The sequence below is a fragment of the Dermacentor variabilis genome, chromosome 4 (assembly GCF_050947875.1).
Source record: "Dermacentor variabilis isolate Ectoservices chromosome 4, ASM5094787v1, whole genome shotgun sequence".
Taxonomy (NCBI): Eukaryota; Metazoa; Arthropoda; class Arachnida; order Ixodida; family Ixodidae; genus Dermacentor; species Dermacentor variabilis.
In genome coordinates this window covers 139758399-139784266 of record NC_134571.1, presented here as the reverse complement: position 1 = coordinate 139784266, position 25868 = coordinate 139758399, and the positions used below count along the sequence as shown (strand labels likewise).

The 25868-nt window shown below is 46.5% G+C and overlaps 1 protein-coding gene across 1 annotated transcript in view; it reads left to right on the top strand.

Moving 5' to 3' along the window:
- Positions 1-25868, top strand: part of Tsen2 (tRNA splicing endonuclease subunit 2) — a 47417-nt gene that overhangs the window by 4522 nt on the left and 17027 nt on the right. The window contains exons 2-5 of the mRNA XM_075690475.1: positions 3668-3768; positions 6082-6689; positions 14378-14832; positions 23557-23610. Of these exons, the coding sequence (XP_075546590.1) occupies positions 3668-3768; positions 6082-6689; positions 14378-14832; positions 23557-23610 (1218 nt within the window). The remainder of the gene's footprint in view (positions 1-3667; positions 3769-6081; positions 6690-14377; positions 14833-23556; positions 23611-25868) is intronic.

Below are 25868 nucleotides of genomic sequence, written 5' to 3'. Positions count from 1 at the left end.
TGCGTAATTTAGGATCAAGTTCTGTTGGCTCTGGCTGTGTGTACTTGGCCCATTCCATGTTGTTGGCGTGTCCCCCATTTTTACTTCCTATCAGCAACAAGGCCTTGGTGGGAGAGTTGTTCCTCAAACGACAATGTGACTGTTTCTTCAGCATGGCGGCTGCGTTGTGGCCCTCAGCAAACTGAAACTTATCCCCTTGGATCTATTAGCTGCTTTGCTGCGTTGCATTTATCTTTATCTGCGATTTTTAGGTTGGCCATTTTACTAGCTAGACGTCTTTAGGCCTAAAATAAAATTGCTTCAGCGGCTCTCCTGTGTACCACATGATTGTATTGCTGCAAGTTTTTTCGTGCCTTTGTGTGACTTATTTTACCGCTCGGGACCTGCACTGTTTTCTGTTCCATAGCCATAAACCATCCAAATGATAATTGTTGATTCCTACAACATCAACTCCAACTCATCATTTGTCCCGCTACAAAATCGGCTCCGAAGCAGTCTTGCCCATTCCCACCACTCGTGGGCCCAGTGGGGATGGCATTATATTTGCCACCTTGATATTTCTTTGTGCCCAAGTTAGCGTATGGTCGTTTTAACTTTCAGCTGCTTTTGGGGCATGCCGAGACTGCTTTATAGCGGCCATAAGCGTTCAGGCCAAGTTACTCTGACACGGGGCGTGAGATTGGTCTAGCTGGTGTTCCATCCTGTTCCATGCGGTGTAGCAAGAGCAATCACCCTCGCCCTGTGCTCGGTTGGCCCTGCTGGAGCAGCATTCTGGCTTCCACTGCTGCCATCGGTGTTGCGCGTGCTCACATTAGCGTTCTTATAGAGCAGCTGTCTGCTTACCACACCGTGGCGCATGTACACTGGTCCTGGTCGAACAGGACAGTAGAGGTGAAGCTAAGTAGCGTTGCGAAATGCCAAAAGCTCTTCCCGTCTGTCTCATCTCCTGTGTCATGAAGGTGCGATGCCAGCAACACCGTTGTCAGCATGCCTCACGCTTAGTTGCTGACACAGCAGACATCTGTTCCTGCAGGGCAGCAGCAGTAGTCTCGCGTGCGGTGTTACGCAATGTTGCCTCCGCATTTTGTTAGAACAACGTTAAACCTCGTTATCGGTGGCGGCGCATTGCATTCGGGCAAAACTGTCGCTTATTTTACAAGTGCGAATAATTCCTGGACTTTACAACATGAGGTGTACAGGACACCTTTAACTAAAATACCTTGAGAGAAATTTTTGACCCGAATTTTGCTCCTGTCAGTCTTTCATGTTAGCTGCGCATGTGCTCTCACGGAAAAAGCTTTTTGCTATGTTTTATTGTAACTTGATGCAGTTTTATTGAAATGTCTTGGAATATACCACGTGAGCAATGGCAGTTTCTCCAACTGAGCACTGCATGAGCCACAAAATTCGGCTTGCGCAGTTCTTTACTGCAGCGTACTTTGAGTCAGAGGTGTGCACAGAGAGGATTTCAGGCTCCCTTAGTGTCAAGAGGGTTGTGTGGAATGGTAGCGCCAGTGAGTTATTTAGGAAAATTCAATGATTTTGGCCAAACTGCATTCCTATTTGTGTTGGAATGCAAATACAGTAATACCTCGTTAATACGTACCTACTTAATAAGTAATTCCAGTTTAAATACAGTCGTGATGAAAACCCCACCCTGTTACCATTGCCCCTAATGTATTGGCTGACCACTTAAGCCGTAGTCTCTTGATGCATGCCAGATGGTTAGCGCGTAGTATTTCATTTCTTGGTTCGTACAAGCGTAGAATCAGCTAAATGTTGTATGCGCAGACCATAGATGGAGAAATCGCAGCGCACGGACCTTTCCCGGACTGCCATCACCACCGATAGAGATGTCAAAACATGGTAGCCATGGCGTGTTTCCTGCTCCCATAGCTCCTAGTGGCTCCACACTGTCATCATGAATGACGACACGGATGATGAACGAGAAGAAAGGGGGTTAACTGAGGGGCCCGATTTTTATTAGTCATATCATAAGAAGCCAACAAACACTGACACCAAGGACAACATAGGGGAAATTACTTGTGCTTAATAAATGAAATGAAGAACTGATAAATTAATGGAAATTAAAGTGGATGAAAAAACAACTTGCTGCAGGTGGGAACCGAACCCACAACCTTCGCATTTCGCGTGTGATGCTCTACCAATTGAGCTACCGCGGCGCTGTTTCCCCATCCACTTTCTTGGGTATTTATGTGTCCTAGTAGAACTCTGGGAGTGTTAGCCAGCGCCACCACTCACAGATCTTGGCGGCGGACGTGGAACGTCCTTCTTGCCGCAGGCGTCATGAGAACGTGATCTTTTTGGGTGAAGGAAACTGGTCAATAAACCCACACATGCTACCTGAAGGCATCAATGTTGCCGGATTTGAGACCCTCGTTATGTAATAAACGAGAAGAAAGGGGGTTAACCGAGGGGCCCGATTTCAGTATGGCATTTTCAGTATCTGACACGGCTAGTGCGTTGACCGTCACGAGGGCATTTGCAGAGAAGTTTGGCCTGATGGATAAATGGCTCGCAGCTTTGCTAAATTTGAGTATGCTGTCGTTGCTGCAAGGCTGCCACAGTGGCAAGGGAAAATCTGTTTTTTTGCTGCTTGCTCGCAAATAAAACTTGTCTGCGTGTGTGTTTGAGTCAGAATTAACATGTTTTTTTTTTTTTGCCCAGTAAATCTATAGTTGATCATCTGCCATTGTGGGTTAATCAGTACATCACTTTGTACGTGCCTGATGCATGTTCCCCGCTAACTACGTATTAACAAGGTTTTGCTGTATTTGTATCTTCAATTATTAGTTCTTGACAACCTAGAATAAATTGCGCAATATAGGTCACAGAGCTGGTACTGTACGTTCTTACTGGTGATGCTAATTCTGTGCTAGGTTTGCACTATTTTCTTGTTTACCCCCTCCGGGCACCAATTAATTCTATGCAGCGAAAATTTATATTCCCCACATTTCTTGGAGCTTCAGAATCACGAAATGTTTTGAACATATGAAACTTGGGGCCATGGCTTCATTTTCTCAAGGTAATTCTTTCTGCTTACTAGAAGGAAGTATTGAAAGAGTAAGCTCTGCCACTCTTGAAGACTGATTATTAACTGTTACTCTTTGCCATTTCATTAAATTGCATGCATTGAACAGCAGGCAACGCTTTGTCAGGTTCCGAGAAAAAGCACATTTCTTGTTTATCGAACGATGCCTCACTGTTGGACAAAACTTGCATGAAAATGTACCGCTTTGTTTATGTTTATGCAGCAACATCGTGGGAACTTGCTGCATGCGAGGTAGTGTTTTCAGCGTGTGTTCCAACATTTTTTCAGTGTAACGTATTCCTAGCTTTGGCTCGAACATTATTCCTTTTGTTGTGGCAGCAGCTACACTATTTAGTTCTATGTGCTTCAAATGATGCGTGCACTCCTGCTTAGTATTTGGCTTGAGGCATACGCCTCACCTGTAAAGAAGAGAGCAGTGAAAATGCAGGACTCTGTAAGTATGGTGACAGAACTGTACCCCATTGCAGCCCTTCTCATTTTGCCTGGAATATTGTGCGAGTTCTCTCTTCTTCAGATCTGTGACACTGTGTGTTCCTTCTTGTATGCCACTAGCTCACCGTTCTTTCCTTCCTGGTTTCCTTTCCATGTATTCAGGGATACTTTGGGAAAGGGACCCTGTCACGTTCCGCTCCGAGGTTCAACGCCGACTGCAGTGCCGAGGACCCCATCGAAGAGAGAGCGATGAGCTTCCACAGGTACAAAAAAAAATATATATCTGAAACTTGCTGCAAATGGTGCAAGGTCTGGTGTGTGTGTGCATTTTCTTTTTGTTCTCTTTATTTAATCCCGTATCATATATTAAACTTCCGGTAACATGCCAAGCCTTTTGCTCGGCTAATCTCTACAGTTGCTAAACTTTCCGTCACTATTGCGCTCATATTCTTGACCATACTGGTTGATGCATACTGTTTCCTTGGGATGCATTAATAGAATATGCAAGTTGGGTGCAGTATGGGCATGCTACATGGTGCAAATAACATTACGGTGAGTGTTCAAGAGGCTGTTGTCCGAGGCTAGTGGTCTGGCAAAACACAGTGCAAATTTTCTTAGCAGTTTAGCTTAAATGATCCTAGATGCAAAATGTATCTTTTTGTCCACTACTGTATGTAGGGCACGATGTCGCTGCCTTATGGTACATGTCTGCACTGAACATCACGTTATGACGGTGTAGGGCATTATGCATCATGCATCGCAAGGTCAATGGGGCATGCACTGTACAAAAATGTTGACGAAAATGCAGAGCAAATTGAGCAAGCCGCACACGTTGTGCGAACTAACCATTCATGCTGCTCTTTCTCACTTGCAAGGTGTGTGGGCGTGAAATGGTATACAGACAGGTTTGCAAGTTTTGAGCAAAACCTTGATGCATGGTGACCTGCATATTTCTTCCTTAACAACATTCAAAAAAGAATTTACACTTAGTGTGACTTTGATATTGCTCAGGTTTCGCACTAAGATTGCATTTTGTGGTCACGATCATTCAGTATGAAAGTTGGCAGATTTACTTGCCTGGTTTCTCAAGAGAAAGATGTGAAGTTGCCTTCACGTGAACTCCCTGCCATTTGTAGTGTCCAAAACATGGTGACTATAGCAGCCGTTTGTGTTGTTTCCAGTATGACAAAGTGCACACTGTGAGATTGGTTTTTGTTAACCGCTGGGTGGTGCAATCTGTATATCACGAGCGACAAAAGAAAATTCTAATGTCTTTCTTTCCTTAGCAAACCTGGGAGTGCTAAGTGATATTTCTGCAAGATGGCGATTCTGGCTAGTTGGTCAAGTCACATGCTGAATTTCGTTTTAAGGGCAACAGCAGAGACAAGCAGGGTTAAAAAATGAGAAAGTGATAGGACAAGCACTTCACTCGCAACTGCTTCAAACAAAACTCAGCTAAGCAATTTATTGAATGATCAGGACCATGAAATGCAATCTCTCTGTGAAACTTGAGCTATATGAAAGCAGTGGTAACAACAAACTTGTTTCTAAAACCTTTTAAGGGAAAAAAACCCAGTGACTTATTCTCTGTCATTAAAAGTACATAGCTGTGTGTCCTGTGCAAATGGCTGGATTTTCTAAATTGTGGTAGTGAACTAGCTGATATGTTTCTGTTATTTTCCACTGAAGCAAATAAACACCTACATTAATGTCTTTTTTCCCCAAGGTATGGGAAAAAGAAGAAAAGTCCAGCAAAAGGTGGCGTGTAGTTTAGAAAGTAAAATGTTTGAGTACACATAAATACATTGTCAGCCAAGAACAGGGCAATGAGGCTTGTAAGTGTAACTCCCCTTTCCTCAGTAGCCTTCCTCACAAATGTTAGCCATCAACATTTATCAGCATCAGTAGTATCATGAGGGTTCTACTGATTTTTATAAAGCCACTGCCAGCAGTCTGTAGGTACTTGTGCAAGCACTGTGGCGCCTACATTGAGAATGGACATCATGTCTTTACTAAGTTGTAACAATGGCTGCTTTCACTGTATGCTAGTCACTGTAGATGTCTTTCACTGGGAAACAGAGAAAGCTTCATCGAGTGATGTCACAGCTTTCCTTTTCCTCTTTGGAACATGGTTGTCAACAACAATGTTGCAGTTACTTGAAATGAAGCTGTATTCTATGCCAAAACCGCTACAGATTTTGGCTGTGCACAGAGACAGCCAATTTCTTTCTTGGGAATCTCTTGAGCTGGAAGGACGGTAGGTAAAAGCTGAAAAGATAGCTCATCACAGCACATCATTTGCACTTCACATTCATGGAGTGCAAATATAATAAGCCCATGTGACCAAAAGAGTAATTTGTTGGTGGTGCCCCAAGGTATGTGCTCATTTCAAAATTACTCGAGAGTATCATCTACAGCTTCTAGAAAGATGTGAGTGCCCATGTGAATATAGACAAGTATGTTGCACATTTCGATGGTTGCGGTGACCAGAAGTGCTTTTCGTTGCATTATAATTGTAAGTTGTTTGAGCAGCAACATCATTACATGCATTTAACTGAATCACAAATATTTTGCAGGTACCAGCGACACAAGCAGCTTCGGGAAAAGGCGGAAGCAGAAGGAACTCTTGACTCAAACCGTAACCTAGACCCGCCAAAGGTCATTCTGGTCAAACTCCCAGACGCAGACAAGAAGGAATCAAGCAACGATGTGACTGTCATCTCGGAAACGGGCCTTCGCAGACCTGTGCCCAGAATCTTGGCTAGAGCGAAGAACTCGAAGTGCAGAGATAGAGAAGGTGGCGGCACCGCAGAAACCCACGACTGTCCATATGAAGGAGAAGAGAATGCCAGTAATGGAAAAGTGGGAAACAATGAAGGAAGTGACAATGGTACTACCAGTGAAAAAATTTGCAGTATCGACGAAGGAAGTGATCAAGAGGCTGCTGGTGAGGGAACGGGCAGTGCGAAAGCAGCTGATGAAGGTCCAGACATTTTCGAGTGCGACTCTTCGGGTGAAAAGATCACCGAGAGTGGAGAAGACTGTGCGGAGTCATCCTCAGTTGAACCGCAGAATGACGATGACGGCAGCAATGACATTATTGAAGTGGACAGCCAGACAGGTACAGACGTTGTAGGGGAAGATGACAAATCTACCGCCGCAGAGGAGTCTCTAGACAAAAAAGGTAAAACAGACATGATGAATCCTGTTTTGGTCATCGTTCTTGATTTCATTTGGGATGGATTTCTCATGCGAGGCTTGTCCATGTCTGCCACCTGATGGCAGGTGAGAAACTCCTGGTGATGTACACGAAGCAACAACTTTAGTAGTAAGTTGCGGTGCCTTTAATGGAAATCAAACTAAACTGCAAGAGAAAACTCGCACATTATAGCTTCAATTTAATTGGGTAAATTTCCGCTTTTCTTTGACATTTGTTGTTCTAAGTTCTCTTGTGTGTTCGATTTGTGTTACTGCACCCCCTTGGTATGTCGTCAATAGAGAGTTTTGCTTGTCTGTGTGCGTAAACGCTTATGTATTACCTAAGACACGGACTGGAGCACCGGGCCTGTTGGCTTGTGACTCTGTGTTCAGCGACAAAACTTCAGGAATGTTTTTGATACAAAAAAGTGTCGCAAGACCTTCATGAAGGCTCTGTTAATGTCAATGGATTTACACCAGAAGCTAATAATATGAACATACCTGGTCAGTCATTGCAATAATAGTTCTGTAGGCTCTGGTTGAGCTCAGCATCATCACAAGATGTCACTGCCAGAGCTGGCACTTGTGTCTATGTTGTCGGTATGCCATAAACGCTAGTGCAGAGGTCAAGACCCTTGTCTAGAATGTGTGAGCCACATGCTACGCAGTGCGTTGGTGAAGTGCTGCGAACAACAAAATTTTTTCTCCCAACTTCAATAAACCATTTCTCTAGAATTGTGCAAAATGTGGCTGTTAAGTTTGTGATGCAACGGGGGGGTGTTCGCCTAGCAGCACTAGCTCTAGGTTGCAGCGGTAGGCTTAAAACAGGTCGGTGCTATCTCGAAACAGGGAAGCAAGCACACCTCGTTGTCTTCTTCTCATCCACTAGCGCCATGCCCGCTGCCCGGTGCCTTCAGTACAATCACTCCGCACCGAAAGAGTAGCCATCTTGGCGACCTAAGGGCAGGAAAACACAGAAGGGTCATGGCACTGCTTGAGCCGGGAGACGTGCACAATTTCCTGGCCGCGACGACGCTGGTCGGAAGGCGCTTCCGTTGGCTCGATGAGGTAGTTGACCGCGGATCTTTTCTTCAGTACCCGATAAGGACCGTGGTACTTGGAGAGGAGCTTAGAGGAAAGGCCTGGAGGAGTAGAGGGCACCCACAACCAGACCAGCGAGCCAGGAGCAAAGCACGTAGCCGCAGTAGATGTATCATGGCGATGCTTTTGGCGCCACTGGTCCTGGGATGTTAACGAACGAGCGAGCTGGCGACATTCTTCGGCGTAAGCAGCCGCTCTAGAAACAGTCGTGCACTCCGAAGCATCTGGTTGGTAAGGCAGAATCGTGTCCATAGTGCATGAAGGTTCGTGTCCGTAAAGGAGAAAGAAAGGGGAGAACCCAGTGGTGCTTTGCGTGGCGGTATTGTAAGCGTAGGTGACGAAAGGCAGAATGCGATCCCAATTCGAGTGGTCAGATGAAGCATACATGGCCAACATGTCACCAAGGGTGCGGTTGAAACGCTCTGTCATCCCATTAGTTTGAGGATGATGTGCCGTGGTGGTGCGGTGAATGATGCGACACTCCTTTAGCAACGCTGCAATGACGTCGGAGAGAAAAACGCGACCGCGGTCGCTCAGTAATTCTCTAGGTGCTCCATGGCGTAAAATCAGGTTTCGAAGGATAAAACTGGCGACGTCTTTTGCTGTGGTAGATGCTAGGGCTGAAGTTTCGGCGTACCGCGTGAGGTGGTCGATAGCGACAATAACCCAGCGGTTGCCACTTGGAGTGTTGGGAAGCGGACCGTATAGGTCAATGCCGACGCGGTCGAACGCGTGCGCGGGGCATGGTAAAGGTTGCAAGGGACCGGTGGCATGTTGAGGTGGCGTCTTGCGTCGTTGGCATATGAGGCAGGACTGGACGTACTGGCGAACGAAGCGGTACATACCGCGCCAGTAGTACTGAAGCTGGATGCGAGAGTTAGTCTTTAAGACACCAGCGTGGCCGCATTGGGGATCGTCGTGGAACGTGGCGCAGATGTCAGGGCGCAGGTGTCGGGGTATAACAAGCAACCACTGGCGACCGCTCGAATTGTAGTTGCGGCGGTACAGCAGGTTATCCCGAATGATGAAGTGCGCGGCTTGACGACGGAGCGTCCGAGAAATTGGCGCTGGCGACTGGCTGGACAGGAAGTCAATAAGCGAAGAGATCCATGGGTCCTTGCGCTGCTCTGATGGCATGTCGGTAATGTTGAGGGCGAAGGCTCCATGTGTGGAAATAGACGAGTGGACAGGACTGGAGGGCAGGGGTGACCGGGATAGAGCGTCTGCGTCTGAATGTTTTCGGCCGGAGCGATAAACAACGCGCATGTCGTACTCTTGCAGGCGCAATGCCCAAAGGGCGAGCCGACCAGTTGGATCTTTTAATGAAGATAACCAGCATAGGGCATGATGGTCGGTCACGATGTCAAATGGACGCCCGTACACATAAGGACGAAATTTTCCGATTGCCCAAATGATGGCCAGACATTCCTTTTCAGTAACCGAGTAGTTCGCCTCGGCTTTGGTAAGGGTGCGGCTGGCATACGCGACGACGTACTCTTCGAAGCCATCCTTGCGTTGTGCAAGAACAGCGCCGAGCCCGACACCGCTAGCGTCCGTATGGACCTCAGTTGGTGCAGATGGATCGAAGTGTCGCAGTACTGGAGGAGAGGTGAGAACGCGTCGCAGTTCTTGGAATGCGTCGTCGCATGCCGGGGACCAGGCTGATAGGTCAGAACTGCCGGTGAGAAGCTGCGTCAAGGGGGCGATGATAGAGGCAAAGTTACGGATGAAGCGCCGGAAATATGAGCACAAGCCGATGAAACTGCGAAGCTCTTTCATGGTGGTTGGTTTGGGGAACTCGGTTACGGCGCTAAGTTTCGTGGGGTCCGGGAGGATACCGTCTTTGGAAACTACATGACCGAGAATAGTAAGTGTGCGAGCGCCGAAGTGGCATTTCTTCAGATTGAGTTGCAGTCCTGCAGTGGAGAGGCATGCAAGGACTTGCTCGAGGCGGCTGAGGTGCGTCGCAAAGTCGGTGGAAAAAACCACAATGTCATCCAAATAACAGAGGCACATTTTCCACTTCAGCCCTCGAAGAATGCTATCCATCATTCGCTCGAAAGTGGCAGGCGCGTTGCAGAGGCCAAACGGCATGACGGTGAATTCATATAGCCCATCAGGAGTTACAAAGGCTGTCTTTTGGCAATCGGCCTCTGCCATTGGCACTTGCCAATACCCGGAGCGTAGATCCAGCGAGGAAAAGAATTCCGCTCCCTGCAGACTGTCCAAGGCATCGTCGATGCGTGGCAGAGGATAGACATCTTTGCGCGTTATTCGGTTAAGGCGGCGATAGTCGACACAGAACCGAATGGAGCCGTCTTTTTTTTTAACAAGGACAACCGGAGATGCCCAGGGACTGTTAGAGGGCTGGATGATGCCACGCTCCAGCATGTCGTCAACGTGCTGGTCGATGACACGGCGTTCAGCGGCCGACACACGATACGGACGCTGGCGCAATGGTGTTTGTTGGCCGGTGTCGATACGGTGAACGACTGCGGACGCCCGGCCCAAGGATGGTTGGCCAATGTCAAATGAGGCACGAAAACGCTGGAGGAGCTTGATGATTTCGGTGTGCTGCGCAGGTGTGAGTTCTGCGTCGACGGCACGAGCGAAGACGTCTACAGGGGCATCGGTCGCGGCGGGAGGAGTTACGGCACAAATCGGAAGTGATGCCGTATCACCAAACATGGTGGCCGGAAGAATGCTATCGAAAGCTTCAGCGGTACCCAGGCACTCGTCACGGAGTAGGGATGATGGGCAGGCGGACGGATTGCACACGTAAAGGGCAGCAGAACCTTCGCAAAAAGTGACGACAGCAAATGGAAGCAGAAAGTTCCGGCGGCGCGCACAAGTGGTCGACGGCGTGAAAAGGACAGATGAGTTCGCAGCAGAGCTACATAACACAGGAACCAGAGCGGCGGAGAAAGGTGCAATATCGATGTCAGAGGCGGCAACAACTTTAGGAGAATAATGGTCGTCAGGGTCAAAACACGGCAGTGATAATGTAAGTTCGCAACGAGCGCAGTCGATAAGAGCTTGATTTACAGATAGGAAATTCCAACCAAGAATAACGTCGTGCGAGGAACGAGGCAGGATGACAAATTCGATAGCATGCATAACGCTTTGAATGCCAACTTCAGCACGACGCTGAAGGCTGAACGCGATGCGAGATTGCCATACGCAGAGAAAGAGAGGTAAGAGGAATGGTCACTTTGTTCAAATTGCGGCAGAGCTTCTCACTAATAATAGAAACGGCGGCTCCAGTGTCGATAAGTGCGTGTACGGTGACGCCGTCAACGGACAGTTCAATTTCGTTCGCCGGCGCAGAATGAGGCTTTGAAATGTTCGACGGAAACGCTGTTCTTGCCTCTGGAACTGCGACTGCTAGTTTTCCTCTCGGGCTGGGCTGGGTCGACGAACCATCGGGGAAATGGATCGGCGACGTGGGGAAGGCGACCGGCGTGAATTGAAGGGGAGGCGACTGTAAGAGGTGTCCGGAGGAAGGTTAGATTGGTCCTGACGTGGAAGTCGAGCAGGCCTGTAGCTTGAGGCACCCCCACTGTCAGGTAAACGGGGGCTGCGACGGCGGCAGAATCGTGCTACGTGGCCCGGAAAATGGCATGAATAACATATTGGCCGGTTATCAGGTGTTCGCCACGGGTTGACGACAGGGGCTCCAGCAGCTGAGTAAGGAACGACTATCGGACGCGAAGGTGGCGGCGGTACATGGAAGGTGCCGGTGGCCCGGTAGGAATCAGGAGCCGGAGGAGTGTAAGGCCGCGCGACAACGTCAGCGTACGTTAGCGGACCAGCTGCAGGCTGCGGAGGAGGGGCAGATGGCAGCGCCGCGGCAACTTGCGTCTGAATGACGTGACGAAGCGAAGGAGCCAGGGTTGTCGACGGCTCGGGTGCGCTATTCGCCAGAGAGAGTTGGCGTGCGACTTCCTGGCGGATGAACTGCTTTATCTCCGGCATTAAAGCAGAGATGTCGGCAGCGTCGCGACCGAAGTCCAACGGGGATAGATCCGCAGTGTCCTGCTGAGCAGCGCGTGTTGATGCACTTTGCTTGCGCAGCTCGTCGTACTGCTGGCAAAGCTGTATGAGCTCGGCAATCGTCCGGGGACTCTTCGCGACGAGCATTTGAAAGGCATGCTCATCGATGCCTTTCATGACGTGCTTGATCTTGTCTGCTTCATCCATGGATGAGTTGACGCGCTTGCAGAGCGAGAGCACGTCTTCAATGTAACTGGTGAAGGTCTCGTCCTGGCGTTGAGCTCGACCACGCAAGCGCTGCTCAGCGCGAAGCCGGCGAACTGCGGGACGGCCGAAGACCTCAGCCAAAGTCGCCGTGAAAGCCGACCAGGTGGTAAAATCGGCTTCGTGATTGCGGAACCATAGGTTGGCCACGTCAGTCAAGTAAAATATGACATTTGTGAGCTTGGCGCGGTCGTCCCACTTATTATAGGCGCTTACACGGTCATATTCGGCGAGCCAGTCTTCCACGTCGTGGTCGTCTGTGCCGCTAAATATAGCCGGATCGTGCTGGCGGATAACACCAGAGCAGACGATGGCCGGGGGCACGGGAGCAGCAGCCTGGGACGGGCCCGGTTCATCCATTGTAACAGCTGGTAGTAGTGTCCGACTGTGGAGTTTCAGGATGTTGAAGAGAAACCCAGCAGCTCCACCAAATGCAACGGGGGGGTGTTCGCCTAGCAGCACTAGCTCTAGGTTGCAGCGGTAGGCTTAAAACAGGTCGGTGCTATCTCGAAACGGGGAAGCAAGCACACCTCGTCGTCTTCTTCTCATCCACTAGCACCATGCCCGCTGCCCAGTGCCTTCAGTACAGTGAATATTATTTCTGTAATGATGAAGTTGTGTTTGTGATGTGCAAATAGACAAAATTTTATAGTTTAAATTTAACTCTAAGCTCATTTTAAAGTATGCAGTTGATGAAGTCATGGACTCAAGCTAAGGTGATGTTGCGGTGCAAGTTGTTATGCTAAACACACAGCCTCCTGCTTGAAGCTGTATTCACACAAGATGCCAGCACTGATATACTTTGTTATTGTCCAACGTTGTTTTGCACGTAGACCAATGTGCCAAGTTTACATGGAGTTCATTTGAATTGTAAGGAAGATGAGCGCCGGACTTCCCTTGCAGAATGCAAGTGTCAAAACAGTGCACCACTTCATGGCAGCATTGTAAAAGATGCGAATAATTTTTTTTGGATGCCGTGAACTGACATAGCACTACAACATGTGCGCATCATTTGCAGTGAAGCACGATGATATGCGGCTAATTCTTATCTCTCCCCCAAAGCAATACTCACCCAAGCACATACCACTGAGACTCGGTCCAAGGTTGCTCTGCCTACGGGCGGTTCCTGATAAATTTTTATGCTATACGCGTGCGCAGTCGGCCGTTTAGCGCCATGACCACATTGTTGTGCTTGGTGCTAGGTATATGTCTCCGCTTACGTCCTGATTTGGCCGTGCTGCTTTTGTTTGTTGTACAAGCATTCGTTTGTTTAGCTGGTTGCAGATATATATTTCATTCAGAGTGCAGAAACATCAACAGCCCAGCTAGTGGTGCGGAAGGCAGAATCCTAGTAGCAGTTCTTTGTAAATGGGCCCAGGGCATCCACATCCTGTCGCTTACTTGACGAGATGTGTTCACTGCACTACTGTATGATTAAAATTCATAGCTTGCATGCTAAAGTGAAGGTAATTTGTGGTGTCTTGAATTAAAACATGCCGTCATGTCAGCAGTTTCACCGAATCAATGTCTTAGCGCGAAATTTTCTTAAATTTTGACGAAATGATATATTTCCCTAAACAAGGCATAAAATTCCCATATCTAGGGAAATTTCCCCGGGGTCCGTACTATCATGCTGGGGACATTTGGCGATAATACCTGATGCAAAACCACCTAGATATTTATTTTATTATTTATTAGAAATACTTTCAAAGCCAGAGGGCATTACAGAAAGGAGTGATTATTACATACAGTAGTGTGTAGCAAATACAAGTTTAACGAAGAAAAGCATCACAAAAGACACTGTTTAAGTTGGTGTCAGTAATGGCAGCAGCGAAGGCAAGGTAGTGGTTTCATTCAGTTTTCTTTTGGGGACGAAAGAGTCATTATATACTTTAGTTAAACAAGATTGGCCACCAACCTTACATTTGTGAGCATGATAAGAGCATGTGGTGTTACATTTAGGAAATGCATTGTTTTCTTTCATCCTACGTGTTGCCTCATGCTTTGGCAGCTGATTTGGCCACCAGACGCACATTCTACACAAGTGTTTTGACCTCTGTATAGTGTGGTCCACTGTTAAAGGGAAACACACTAATCCGTGGCTCCAACTTTGCTGGTGCTCTAGGGGAAAGTGCTGGCTGAAGCTAGGCCAATGTTTTGCGCAGGTACATAGTGAGGTGCCAGCACCATCAAGCAAGCAGTGGACCACACTGTTACATATGTGGACAGGCCGAACAGTTCAAGATGCACTTTGCGCTCTGTGTTGTGTCATAGTTGCAGCACTGCCTTTTTGGTCTTTTCTTTTTCTGTCGGTAGCTGGTGGTGACGAGGCTGATGTGACTGAAGAGGCGTGCGCCTCGGAAGTAGACAAGCGTGAAAGCGAGACCGGTGGCAGTCCCGAACAGGCATCAGTCACCGACCAACAAGACGACGAGGAAAGTAAGCCACTTGAGATCGACCTTTCTGCACCGGAGACAGGCTCTGAAAATTCTGTTAAGATGGAGGCACCTGATGAGCAGAAGGACAGCAAAGCAGAATTGCTTGAAATAAACCTTGCCCTTAGTGCAACGTCTACTGGTGGTGCAAAACAAGTGAGTAGCCCAAGCAAGGAGAAAAGGAAAAGATGGCACGCAGTCGAAGAAGAAGGCACTGTTGCCAGTGATGGTGATGAAGTTGAAATGATACATTCTGGGGCTAGTGAGGAGCCTGAAGTTTTTTCAGCTGAAGACCCTTGGCCTATCACTGAGTCACTACAGCTCTTCTTTGAAGAGGCAAGTTTGGTCACATTTTTCTCTTTGCATGCATTAGTGTGTGTAAGCAGCCTTGGTCTGTGTGCAAGTGTGTGTGTGTGTGTGCATGCACACATTTGCATAAGAACTCATACATATGTACAGCCACTGCTAGCATAGCATATTACTGGTGAGTGAGTGAGTAGCAGATCTCTGCGCTGCTCAGACACTTTTTTTTTTCATGTCTTTAGTAAATCACCGCAGTGTCATGTTAAATTTGAAATTCAGTGCAAATGTTGTTTCACTTGCATTTATGTCAGTAATAATTGTTTTTAAGATTTCCATCTTTGTACAGGCGTAATGACTGAACATGACCAAAGTGAGATACTGACAGCTGAAAATCATCATTGAGTGTACCTTGTAAGTTGCATATGCTCCTACTTGGTTTAGAACTATCGTGATTATTACATAATTGCATGTGCTCCTTACGTACAACATTTTCACACTCGTGAACTCTTTGAAGTTGGGCACGATGAAAAGAAAAGTCTTGAGGAAAAGAAGTTTGTTCCGACCGGGCTTGTACACATTACAGAAGAAACAACTACAGTTACTACTACAATTACTCACAGTAACTTCATGTAAAGCTTTAATTGATTACAGTGACTACTTACCTCCCCACAAAATTAATTTAGCAATTACTAAAGCGTAATAAATTATTCTTACATTACTTTCCTCCCAGCCATTATTAACATTGCGCAAATATAGCTAACGAAATGAGCTGTCTTAGCTTTTTCAGTGCTCCTTCAGCAACCCTTTGGCACATTATTTATCTTCACTAGGAATTGCTTTTCAAAATTTTCGTCAGGAATCCTCCCTCGTTTTCTTCTAGAGACATCAGCAGTGACACTGAAAGCTAGTTCGATGAGCACGCCGGAAAGAAGGTCTGTGTTGTATTGTACGGAAACCTTGCGCACGAGATTGAGGTTGCTCAATGCCATGATGCTCGCGTTTAGGTACTCAGTGAAGCGCAGCACATCATTGTTGCAGAGGCTCGGAGAAAGCGCTCCTTGTAGGACTAACAAAAAGCTAAGAAAAAGTCACCCTTAGATGTCAGTGTCTGAAGTGGCTATCTGTATGGAATCGTAGCAGCGCCAGTTCATTTCGTCAGTGATTAAAATGAGGAAACAAATCCTGCGTGCCTGGGCTTGCCTGTCTGAGCATGCGCATCATCATCATCATCATCATGGCTGCTGCGTGGCGCAACCAAGGCCACTTTGTTGTATTCCTTCTAAATCCAAGTACTCAAAGCTGCATCGCCTGTTAGAGCTTGTTTCATCAAGAAAGTAACCGGCTACATGTAATTAGCTACTAAAAGAGTAATGGAAATACAGCGAGCAATAATGAAGACGGAAAAGTCGCAGCTTCGTTCAAAAGGCGAAGCATTGGTTGTGATAGCAAATTACTAGACAGCTGTACGAAGTAAGGTTGCTAGTTTTAGCAGTTGGAGTAAACATTTGCTTACTAACTAAATTAACAAGCTCACGTGTGCACAGGCAAACACAAACACATCTCACTCGATGATTGTGGATGCTCACTGTCAGAACGCTGGTGCAAAGAGCAGCAGTGGTGAGCGAATTCCCCTTTGTGCTGCCTCTCGCTTCAATGTGAACTAGGCGTAAGAGAACACAGCGCACATGAAGCCATTGGCTATATCTCGGGTTGCCTAGCCTTAGAACCCACTGCAGAATACCTCCAAGATGGGGCTCGTGCGGCCGCAGCCGGTGTAGGAGAGGAGATGAGCACTAACCTGCCACTTCCCTACCTTCCTAGTGCACACAAATATCCCACTCCCTCCCTTGTGCATGTGAGAAAAGGGGCACAGCCTTCCAGCCATCCTCTCTTGCTTGTATGAGAAGGCGCTGCCGTATCAAGCCACCATCCTTCTCAGCTCACCCTCACAGGCCAGCTTTTCCTCGCACCTACGGCGTACGGTGCAGGGCCACAATCTTATCGCACTTGGGCTTTATACAAAACATCACGGCGGTGCTTATGGCATTGAGGGCGTCATTAATTTGCCTGTAGTGTCCATATAATTGCTATTGCAATAAGAAGTTGTCGATCAATTACAAAGGTACCAAAAAATGTCGCTAATTAGTACAAGCAATTTGTGTAATTTTTTACGCACAGGTCTGGTTGTCACCATCACAGCGTAGCTCCTCTTTGTCATTATTTAGCTTTCTACGGCTTCTTTTCTTGCTGCAAAACATGGTGAGAAAGGTGCTTCTCATTGCTTAAAGCTGCTGTAAAGGAAATAATTTCGTAGACAATATGAGCTCAAGCTGCACTTGAATTGGGAAGAGTTCGAGCGATTGGTTGTTCTGCTTGTCTTATGTCAGTGAGGTTTGAATGGGGGACCCTCAAAAATAAATATCAGCAGCTGCACCTTATCCTTGGGCTTTACAGTTACTGGAAAATATCTTTTACAACACATGTTCTTATCTTTCATCTTATGTGCTCGTATGTTCCTGTAGGCAGTCATTTTAAAGGGCCACTTCCCAGTCTTGGTGAATGGCTTTTTGAAATACTGTCTGAATTCCATGGAAACATTGCTCGAAAGGGATGTTTCTTGCTTGCTTTTTGAGCATATCTTGGCTGCTGTGACTTTTATGTCTGAAACAGTTGCACCTTTGTTATTTTCTTTGCACCTCACACCTGTGTGTACATTGTTATTGTTGTCAGTGTATTTTGCTCACCATTCATTACTCAAAGGGCAGCAAATATTTCCACAAATATGTACATTAACTCACGTGCACGATAATTTCAGGTGCATATTTCACAATGCTACAGCGCAATTGGCAGCAGAGCTGCCACTGAGTCTAATTTGTAACAACAATTAAAATTACAAATGCTTACCTTACTGGCAATATTTGTCTTGTCTGTTTACTGAAGAGCAATGTATGTAGCTACATTAGATGTCTGCTTCACGTCTAGAATTTGCTAATAGTAGTAATTTTGGTTGAATTTATTGAAATGGCGAAAAGAAAGAAGAAAGTTTCCACTGGCCGTGCTGTAACTGTCTAGCTAACCTGCCGACACCTGAATGACAACCTGCGGAGGAAAGTGGCAAAGGGAAATGAAGGATAGGGGGAATGGGTAGAAGAGAAGGATACATAGGATACGGGAGAAAAATCTATTTACATAGCTTGTATGATTTGCAACTAAATAAAATATTTACCTTATTTCGCATGTTTGACACGTCATTGTGTTTGTTATATGGCCTCACATGCCGTTACTGTCATCACTGTTTGTAGAACAGCAGGGGGTGCGAGCCCCGACTGCTCTACAAAATTGGACAGAGTTTTGCGAGCTGCTTCACATATGCATGAAGGACCATACGGCCAGAGAAGTGCCCCAACACTGTCAGCCAGAAACTGGTGCAAGTGGCAGCAACTTAAGCATTCCTCCCATGGTGTCAGGAACACTCTGCGCAGCAAGAGCAAGTTTTTAAATGTCTTGGAAATAGTCAGCGATGCCACGAGCGCAGGCTTGGGATACCAGAAGGGATGTCAAAGTAAACGCAAATAGGGGTGACACCGTGCTGAATTTCTTGCACCACCTCCTCATTGCGTCATACATTTCACCATTGTGTGGCCATGGTTTGGCAGCAGGTTGTGTCCAAACCATACCAGGGGCCTTGCAACATCTTCATGCAATGCTAACGCACGGCACATAGAATAAAAACAATCAAGGTGTCTGTCTACCAGGAAAACCAGGAATTCTCAGGAAACTTGAATAGTCTGGAAATACTCAGAGAAAACTCAGGGAATTTGTGTTTCTATCAGGGAAAATTAGCTGTAATATTATTGAAATGGTACGAAAGTCGCAATAATGCTGGCTCTAGTAACAGAGAGGAATAGTAACGAATTGTCTTTGATGCCATGTCGTCCGCTGGATGAGTTGCCTGATCATTCGAACAGCTTCGCGGTACCACCACATACTCCATAGAGGCAATGTATAAAAATGTCTGAAATTTTGGATACTAGAACACTTCGTCCTACTGCAAGTCCGAAATGGCATTAATCAAAGCCACCACCTCTGCCATTTTGACTATCTCACCACCACGAACTGGTGCTCTCGCACGCAGATCTGCTGGCAGCCGTAGCCACCACCGCTGCAACGCTAGGCCTAGCTGCTTCGTTTGCTGTTAAGCCTTTTGCTGTTTTGTACTGGGTCTTTCATTGAAAGAATTTGCTTGGGCCCCCATTTGGGCCTGCAGTATTGTATAAATAAATAAATAAATTTGCCGCTGTTAGCAATGGCACCGTCTCTGCCTTTGTGGTCCTCGCCATTGGCTTCGAAGCTCGGAAAGCACAGCGTGTTGCATAATGCCTGTTCCTGAAAGTCAGCTTCATCTCAATACAACAAGGGTACGTGGTGAACCGTATGTGAAAGCATTGCGGTGAAGCATAACTAGCGTGGAAACGGGCAACTATCACGTGACACAGTATGTATTCCTTAATTATACACGCATGCATCCACGATATACTGTCACAGTACGAGCACTGATGTGCCTAATAAGTGTACTGGCAGGCCTTCGGAGCTTTTTTTCTTTTTATGTGCCTGTGGCGATTTGAGACCTTAAAGGACAGTAAAAGGCATACATTCATTTTAACTTGATAGCGTTAAGGGCCCCGTGTCGTAGAAAATTCGGCGTTGGCGTCGTTTGTTCTGCCAAAAAAAAAATTTTGAAACCGCCAATACTCAGGCCCTTCATGTGGCGCAAGGAAGTTTCTGAACTAATTGTATTTCTCAAGCTAATAAACGTTGAAAAATTGTAAAGTATGACTTACACACAACCTACAGACATGATAGTGTCGGATAGTAATTTGAATACATGAGGAAACATAATTTTGTAACGCGAAAACTCAAACGAACCCTTTTTCCAGCATTTCTACCATTCATAGACTGATCACGGCATCCGCTATTTGCGTTTGCCAGCGCATGAATATCTCGGGAGCCCCCGGAGTGGTGCATCCATTTCCTTGAAACACTTCCAGATGGCGCTAGCCTCCGCCCCATTGCGGCCCGAACAAGAGGCCACATTTCTACCAGAAAGCCCGCCTTCGTGCATAGCGTTCGCGGCAACCGTTTCCCAGTATACATTACAGTTGCATACACTGCATACGCTGCCGGGAAGCGTAAGAAGCAGTCAGGGATCTTTGAATGCTATCGTGTTCCACTCTTAAAGATGAAGCTTAAGCACCCTCCAAATTTTTTTAGAACTGCCCGATTTTTCAGACGTTTTCACAGCCATTAGAGAGTCTGAAAAATCTGGCGTTAACTGTACAACTGATCAAAAGAATGCTTCAAATGTTCCATGGGGTGAACGCGTGCGACAGAAGGAGGACAAGAACAGAAAGGACCTACGCATTGCGGAATGACCGGGATAGGAAGCATGCCGCTGCTTCTTTGAAGGAGCTTGAGCTCAAAAAACAAAGCGTTGGCTGACACTGAGAAGCAGGTGTCCATCATACAAATCAAAGTAAACTCTTGAAAGCAGTGAAGCGCAACACTGAGGCGTTGCGCACAGGCTGTGAGTATGTCAGCACAATTGAGGTTGACTTACCAGCTGTTGAGAGAGAATCTAACTTGTGACAAAGTTCGGGCCTTATACCAATGCGCTTGCTATCAATTGATAGAAATAGCTTATATTTGGAAATATTTGCTTCTGTATGCATCCCCTTTTTATTCGTATTTGAGAATGCTCAACTCAATTTGCAAGGGGTTTTACCATGTTTTTCGAATGTATTTTGTTTGCTGTGCGTTTTACTAACCCCTCCCTTCTGTTTTCATTTTAAATAAAGTAAACGCTACTCCTTGCTATTCAACCTGGATTAAGTCATTTTTTAATTTTTTTTAACGCGCTTACTAGAGAGTGACAGCATCAGGCAACATGGTGTCAGCCTGTCTTGACATTAACCAAAGTTCTGTGTTACTCAGGGAATTTTGCAAAGGGACTCAGGGAAAACCGGGAAAACTTGGGGAATTTGGAAATGTCAACCTGGTAGACACCCTGACCAAGGAAAATAACTGTAAAGGCACCTGTAAGCTGTAGATTAGTATAATCATAGTAGTTGAACTTCGTTGTAATGAAGTCTAAAATCGAGAATTTGCCTCGTTATATTGAAGTTTCGTTGTATTGAAATTCGACCTTTTATGCAAATAAGTACAGTCGCTGATCGATTTTTCTTACATGAAAAGGGGCTGCAACATTTTCTGAATTATCAGGCAATCCAAAAAAGCAAATTTTAATGAGAAAACAATTCATTTGTTTTAATTTGGGAGTCAGTGACGAATGATACGGTTTCATGCCATGTCGATGATATCTTCATATCAGCGGTACGATTTAATTGAAGCAAGCCACACTTTCACTTCCACTCCGCCCCCGCAGATGGTAGCGGTGCCCGCCCTGGGATGACACTATCGTGAAAAGCGCCGGAAACGGGGAGCGAATGCTTTGCCTCTCGCTTCATTGGGTCTAGGAAACTCGAGATTACGCAACCTCCAATACCAAACGCGCGGGTAGAGCAGCTTACATGATACCACGCCGTCTCGGCATGCCTGCTCTTCACTCTTTGCACACGCGACAGATTACGTCTAAGCAGGGTGCGCGGCTACGTAAGCGCTCAGTCGCGCTTGCAGCCATGCGCAGCCATGGCCAAGACACTCGCCAACACACCCTCCTCGCCCCCACCTCTTCGCACGCGCTTGATCGCATTACCGCGAGCTCTCTCTCCTCCCCCTCTTTCTCTTTACATGCACGGGGAGGCGGCACCCATGAAGCCACCATCTTTCTTATCACACCCTTGCACGCTTTCACTCGCACCTAAAGCACGCAGTTTGTGGAACACAATAGGATCTTACTGCACTTGGACGTTATACGGGACATTATGCTGCTCCACTTCGGCAGTCACTCATGTTGCGCGGCGCGCGGTCTGAGCGGTGTGTTCGCAAGCAGCCGCTTGTAATTCAACCATTTGACTGTCTGCATTCACGGAAGTTTCCATTTATTGTCTCGGTATTCAATTGTGGCGGCAGTGAAATTTCGTTATATTGAAATCGCTTGTAAACACACACACTTCGTTATATTGAGGTCCTAAATACATGGTGTTCTATGGGCAAGAGGTTATGAAAAGCTAATTTGTTATGCCTCAAATTTCGTATACAGTCAAACCTCGATATAACGAACCTCGATTTAATGAAATTCGCGATGTAACAAACTATTTTAATTTCCTGACCTCAGCTGCATTCAACACCGTGTATATTTTTCATGATTTAATGAAATAATTGTGTGACACGGTTTCAATTTAATGAAGCTTTCGACTATTTCACGCATGCACTTGGAGCCTGGAGGGCTAGTAAATCTAGCAAAAAAAAAAAACTGTAACAATGTCTTCCAAGGCAAAAGTTATTTAAAGCATCATCCTGCATGTAAAGTTTGAGCGGCAAAACTACTGTCAAAATGCATGCGCCGGGATGTATTAGGAAAGAAACACCGCTGTGCCATTTGTCACGTTTGTGAACAACTTGCAGTCGGAGAAACACAAGAGCTGACGATTCTTTTTGCACAAGGTTAGAAGGGGAGGGATTGAACTCGCAATACTGTGATCAAGCTTGCTTTTACAGAGGGAGTCAAGTCCTCAAGCATGTGCCTATCTGCCTTCTCCTCCTTGCGCATGTCCGTGCCCTAGCCACTTGTCGAATTTGGGAGGTAAACGAACAAATAGCTTTGTTTGTTCATTCCATTTTACTCATCCTATGCACTGTTATTCTGTTTTGCTATAACACGTACCAACCAGCCCAAATTAGCTCTCTTTGGCTTTGTGTGGTGTCTGGGATCACAGGCATCTGTACATCACATGAAGCAGCATTAACTCAGGGACCATGCTTTGGGTGTACTAAAGTCATTATTGCTTGTCTTTTAAAAAAGAGGAATACCTTGTTAACAAGCATGAGTGAACCCCAAAACGCCATATAGCATTTGCAAGCAAAGGCAACACCAGAAACCTTTAATAATCTATTGGTAGCGCTCAGTAACATACTGTCTGCACACCATCGATTGTTTGGTGGTAAGACGTATTATATTGTGACAGTTCCATGGTAGTTTTGAGTTTCTGCCTCAACAGGATGTGGGGAATACAAGAAAGGTGGTAAAGAGGAAGGTGGCATGTGGCTGGCTAGCTGAATCTCAGTAGGCACACAGCTGATTCAGGGCCACTGAGGCTACCTCTACGGCTCATTTCAATAAATGCCTTTCATGGGTGTAACAGCATCATTCGAAAATAAACAATAAGCGCAGCCTGGCAACCTTTCCACTCTCTTTCTTATTGTTATTTTACCTGTATATAACAGATTCTGTTTGATGACTGGTACCCTCCGTGGTTGCTCATTGGCTATGGTGTTGGGCTGCTGACCACGAGGTCGCGGGATCGAATGCCGGCCACGGTGGCTGCATTTCGGTGGGGGCGAAATGCAAAAACGCCCATGTACTTAGGTTTAGGTGCATGCTAAAAAAATCCCAGGGGGTCGAAATTTCCGGAATCCTTCACTACAGCGGGACTCATAATCAGAAAGTGGTTTTGGCACATAAAACTCCATAATGTTTTTTTTTTTTTTTTTTTTGATGAGTGGTACTCTTGAAGACCTGAATAGTATTAGTAATTTTTTTCCTGGTAATTTTCTCTCTTTTTGTTGCTGTCATTACAGGCATATTTCCTTTCCTATGGCTTGGGGTGTCTCATTGTGAAGGATGGCGACGAGGTAAGTCATCACACCCCCCCCCAGGTGTGACATTTCAATCGCACCATTTTGCCATTTATGATACCCAGCCTATCCTTGTGGCGGAATTGGCTGTCACCAAAAAAAGGACCAAGAAATTGCCATGACTAATTGTTATCATTGCTGCTGTCCTAGTATACTGACTTCTTTCCTTCTTAAAACAGTGTCGCTCGATACGTGGTTTTTTTTTTTTGGTGGTTTAGGTGACATGAGTGAATCGTGTCTGCGTGACATACCGTAAAATACCGTGAAAGCACCCACTGCACTTTCGCTGAAAATTGGGTTATTCTAGATATGGCCGCTTGTCCGGTGTTCGACTGGACAAGCGCCAGACCACGGGCTCTTCAGTCTGCAAGTCTGTTATGCAAGCACTCGTCCTCGCTGCCGTCCTACGCGACACTGATTGCACACCCCTTGAAGGCTCGTGCGACCATCTCTTCAGACACAGCAGCCCAAGCCGTCGACACAAAGCTCAGCATGACTTGGCGCGTAGGCTTCCAGAGGTTCTCTTTAAGAGTCCTCTCTCCCTTCCTCATGAACTCAGGGCCATGACATGTGGAGGGAGTCCTTGAATGGCTTATTCTAGTAGACATCTGCAGGATTCTTGTACACCCTCCTGGAATGTACACGATGTCGGTACTGCCGTCTTCTGCTGTGTCGACAGCGGCCTTCATTTTATGGCTGGAGGCTTGCTTGATGATGAGCAAGCAGCGAACATTGTCCGTGTTGGGACCCCAAATGCGGATGAACCACTCCAGACATTTTTCGGTTGTCATCCAGCCATTTTTAGACGAAGTTAAATGTACATTTGCTGTAGAAACTGCTAAGAAAAAGGGCACAAGAATTAGGAAAGACTGTGAACGCTTTTCGCCGAGTACACTTCAATTATTGCGCCTAGGTTGTTGGTGTTACATGTTAGAGTCAGCGCTGCCACTTTTGGTTACCCTTACGACCAGTGTTCCTCTGTGTTGTCACGTGATACAACAGAAGAATATGTTAAATGATGTTATATGTCCATGTTACAGATGTTGTACGCCATGTAGTCGAAGCACGTCCTCAAAGTTGCGACTCTTGAGTGAAAGGCATCAACAGCTTCCTTGCAATCAGCAGGGGCATTCTGACTCTCGTTGGTAGATATATGCATTGTCACTCCGAATCGCTCCGTCCACTGGATGATATACATGCTTGAGGTCATGAAGTTGCCAAGGTTCAGATTTCCAGCAATTCTCAGTCCTTCCTCTGTTAGGAGCTGGTTACTGATGGCACGACCAGCATATCATTCCGTTTGAGGGTAATCAAAGGGGGCGTTGTCCAACTCTTCATTGAAGATGGGCCCACCATCCATGAGCTTGCGCTTCATCTTCCGCTTGTCGTAGTTCGTGTGCTTTAGGGCATCATACTTGGAGTCCCACTAGTGGATTGTTTTTCTTTCTATCTTGAAATGCTGAGAGGTGCAGCTCACATTCTTTCCCGATGCACGGTGCCACTCAACGACTACGGTCTTCCTGGTGACGGTGTAGGAGTGTATCGTGCAGCTAACGGATTGCACGAGAAGTGTGGGAACAGTAGATGCGTGCACGCTCTATCAAGATGTGTCTCACAAAAGCCCTGCGACCACTGGGTTTTCTTTCAAGGACTGTTAATTGTCACTGCGTTATCTTCACCTCCATTGGTCTTTCCCTTTCCACCGCGAGGAAGCGAATGTTCCTGTCATCGCCCCTAGTGGTCTCATGGCGATCGCAGTGGGCTGAATATTTCTGCTGATGCTGGTGCTTTGGAGGGGACGAGCGCTTGACATACAATTTTCAGAATTCTGAAGTTTTGGAAATGTTAATACTGGGTGCTTATGTGAAACTGGGTGCTTCCGTGGTATCTTACGGCACGTGTCTACTGCTTTTGCTTCCATGATACAACCGCATATTAGACTCTAGCGGCTGAACCGATGGGGACCAGGTGCTGGGAAAATAATTACCATATTTACTTAAATCTAGGCCGCCATCGATTGTAGATTGTAGGCTGGCCCCTGAAATCGAGAAGGTCACATGCACAAGACCACATTTCTCGGACATAAGCCCAATGAGAAGGCATTTCTCTCTGAAAAGAGCATGCATTTTATTACAGCTTTTGCCATTTGCTACAAGCTTGTGTAAAATTCAATCATTGTTGTCTTCATCGGCATCGCTGGCCTCTTTGTCATTGGTTTCGTCCAACAGTGGTAACAGTCCACTGTCCTTGCGTTC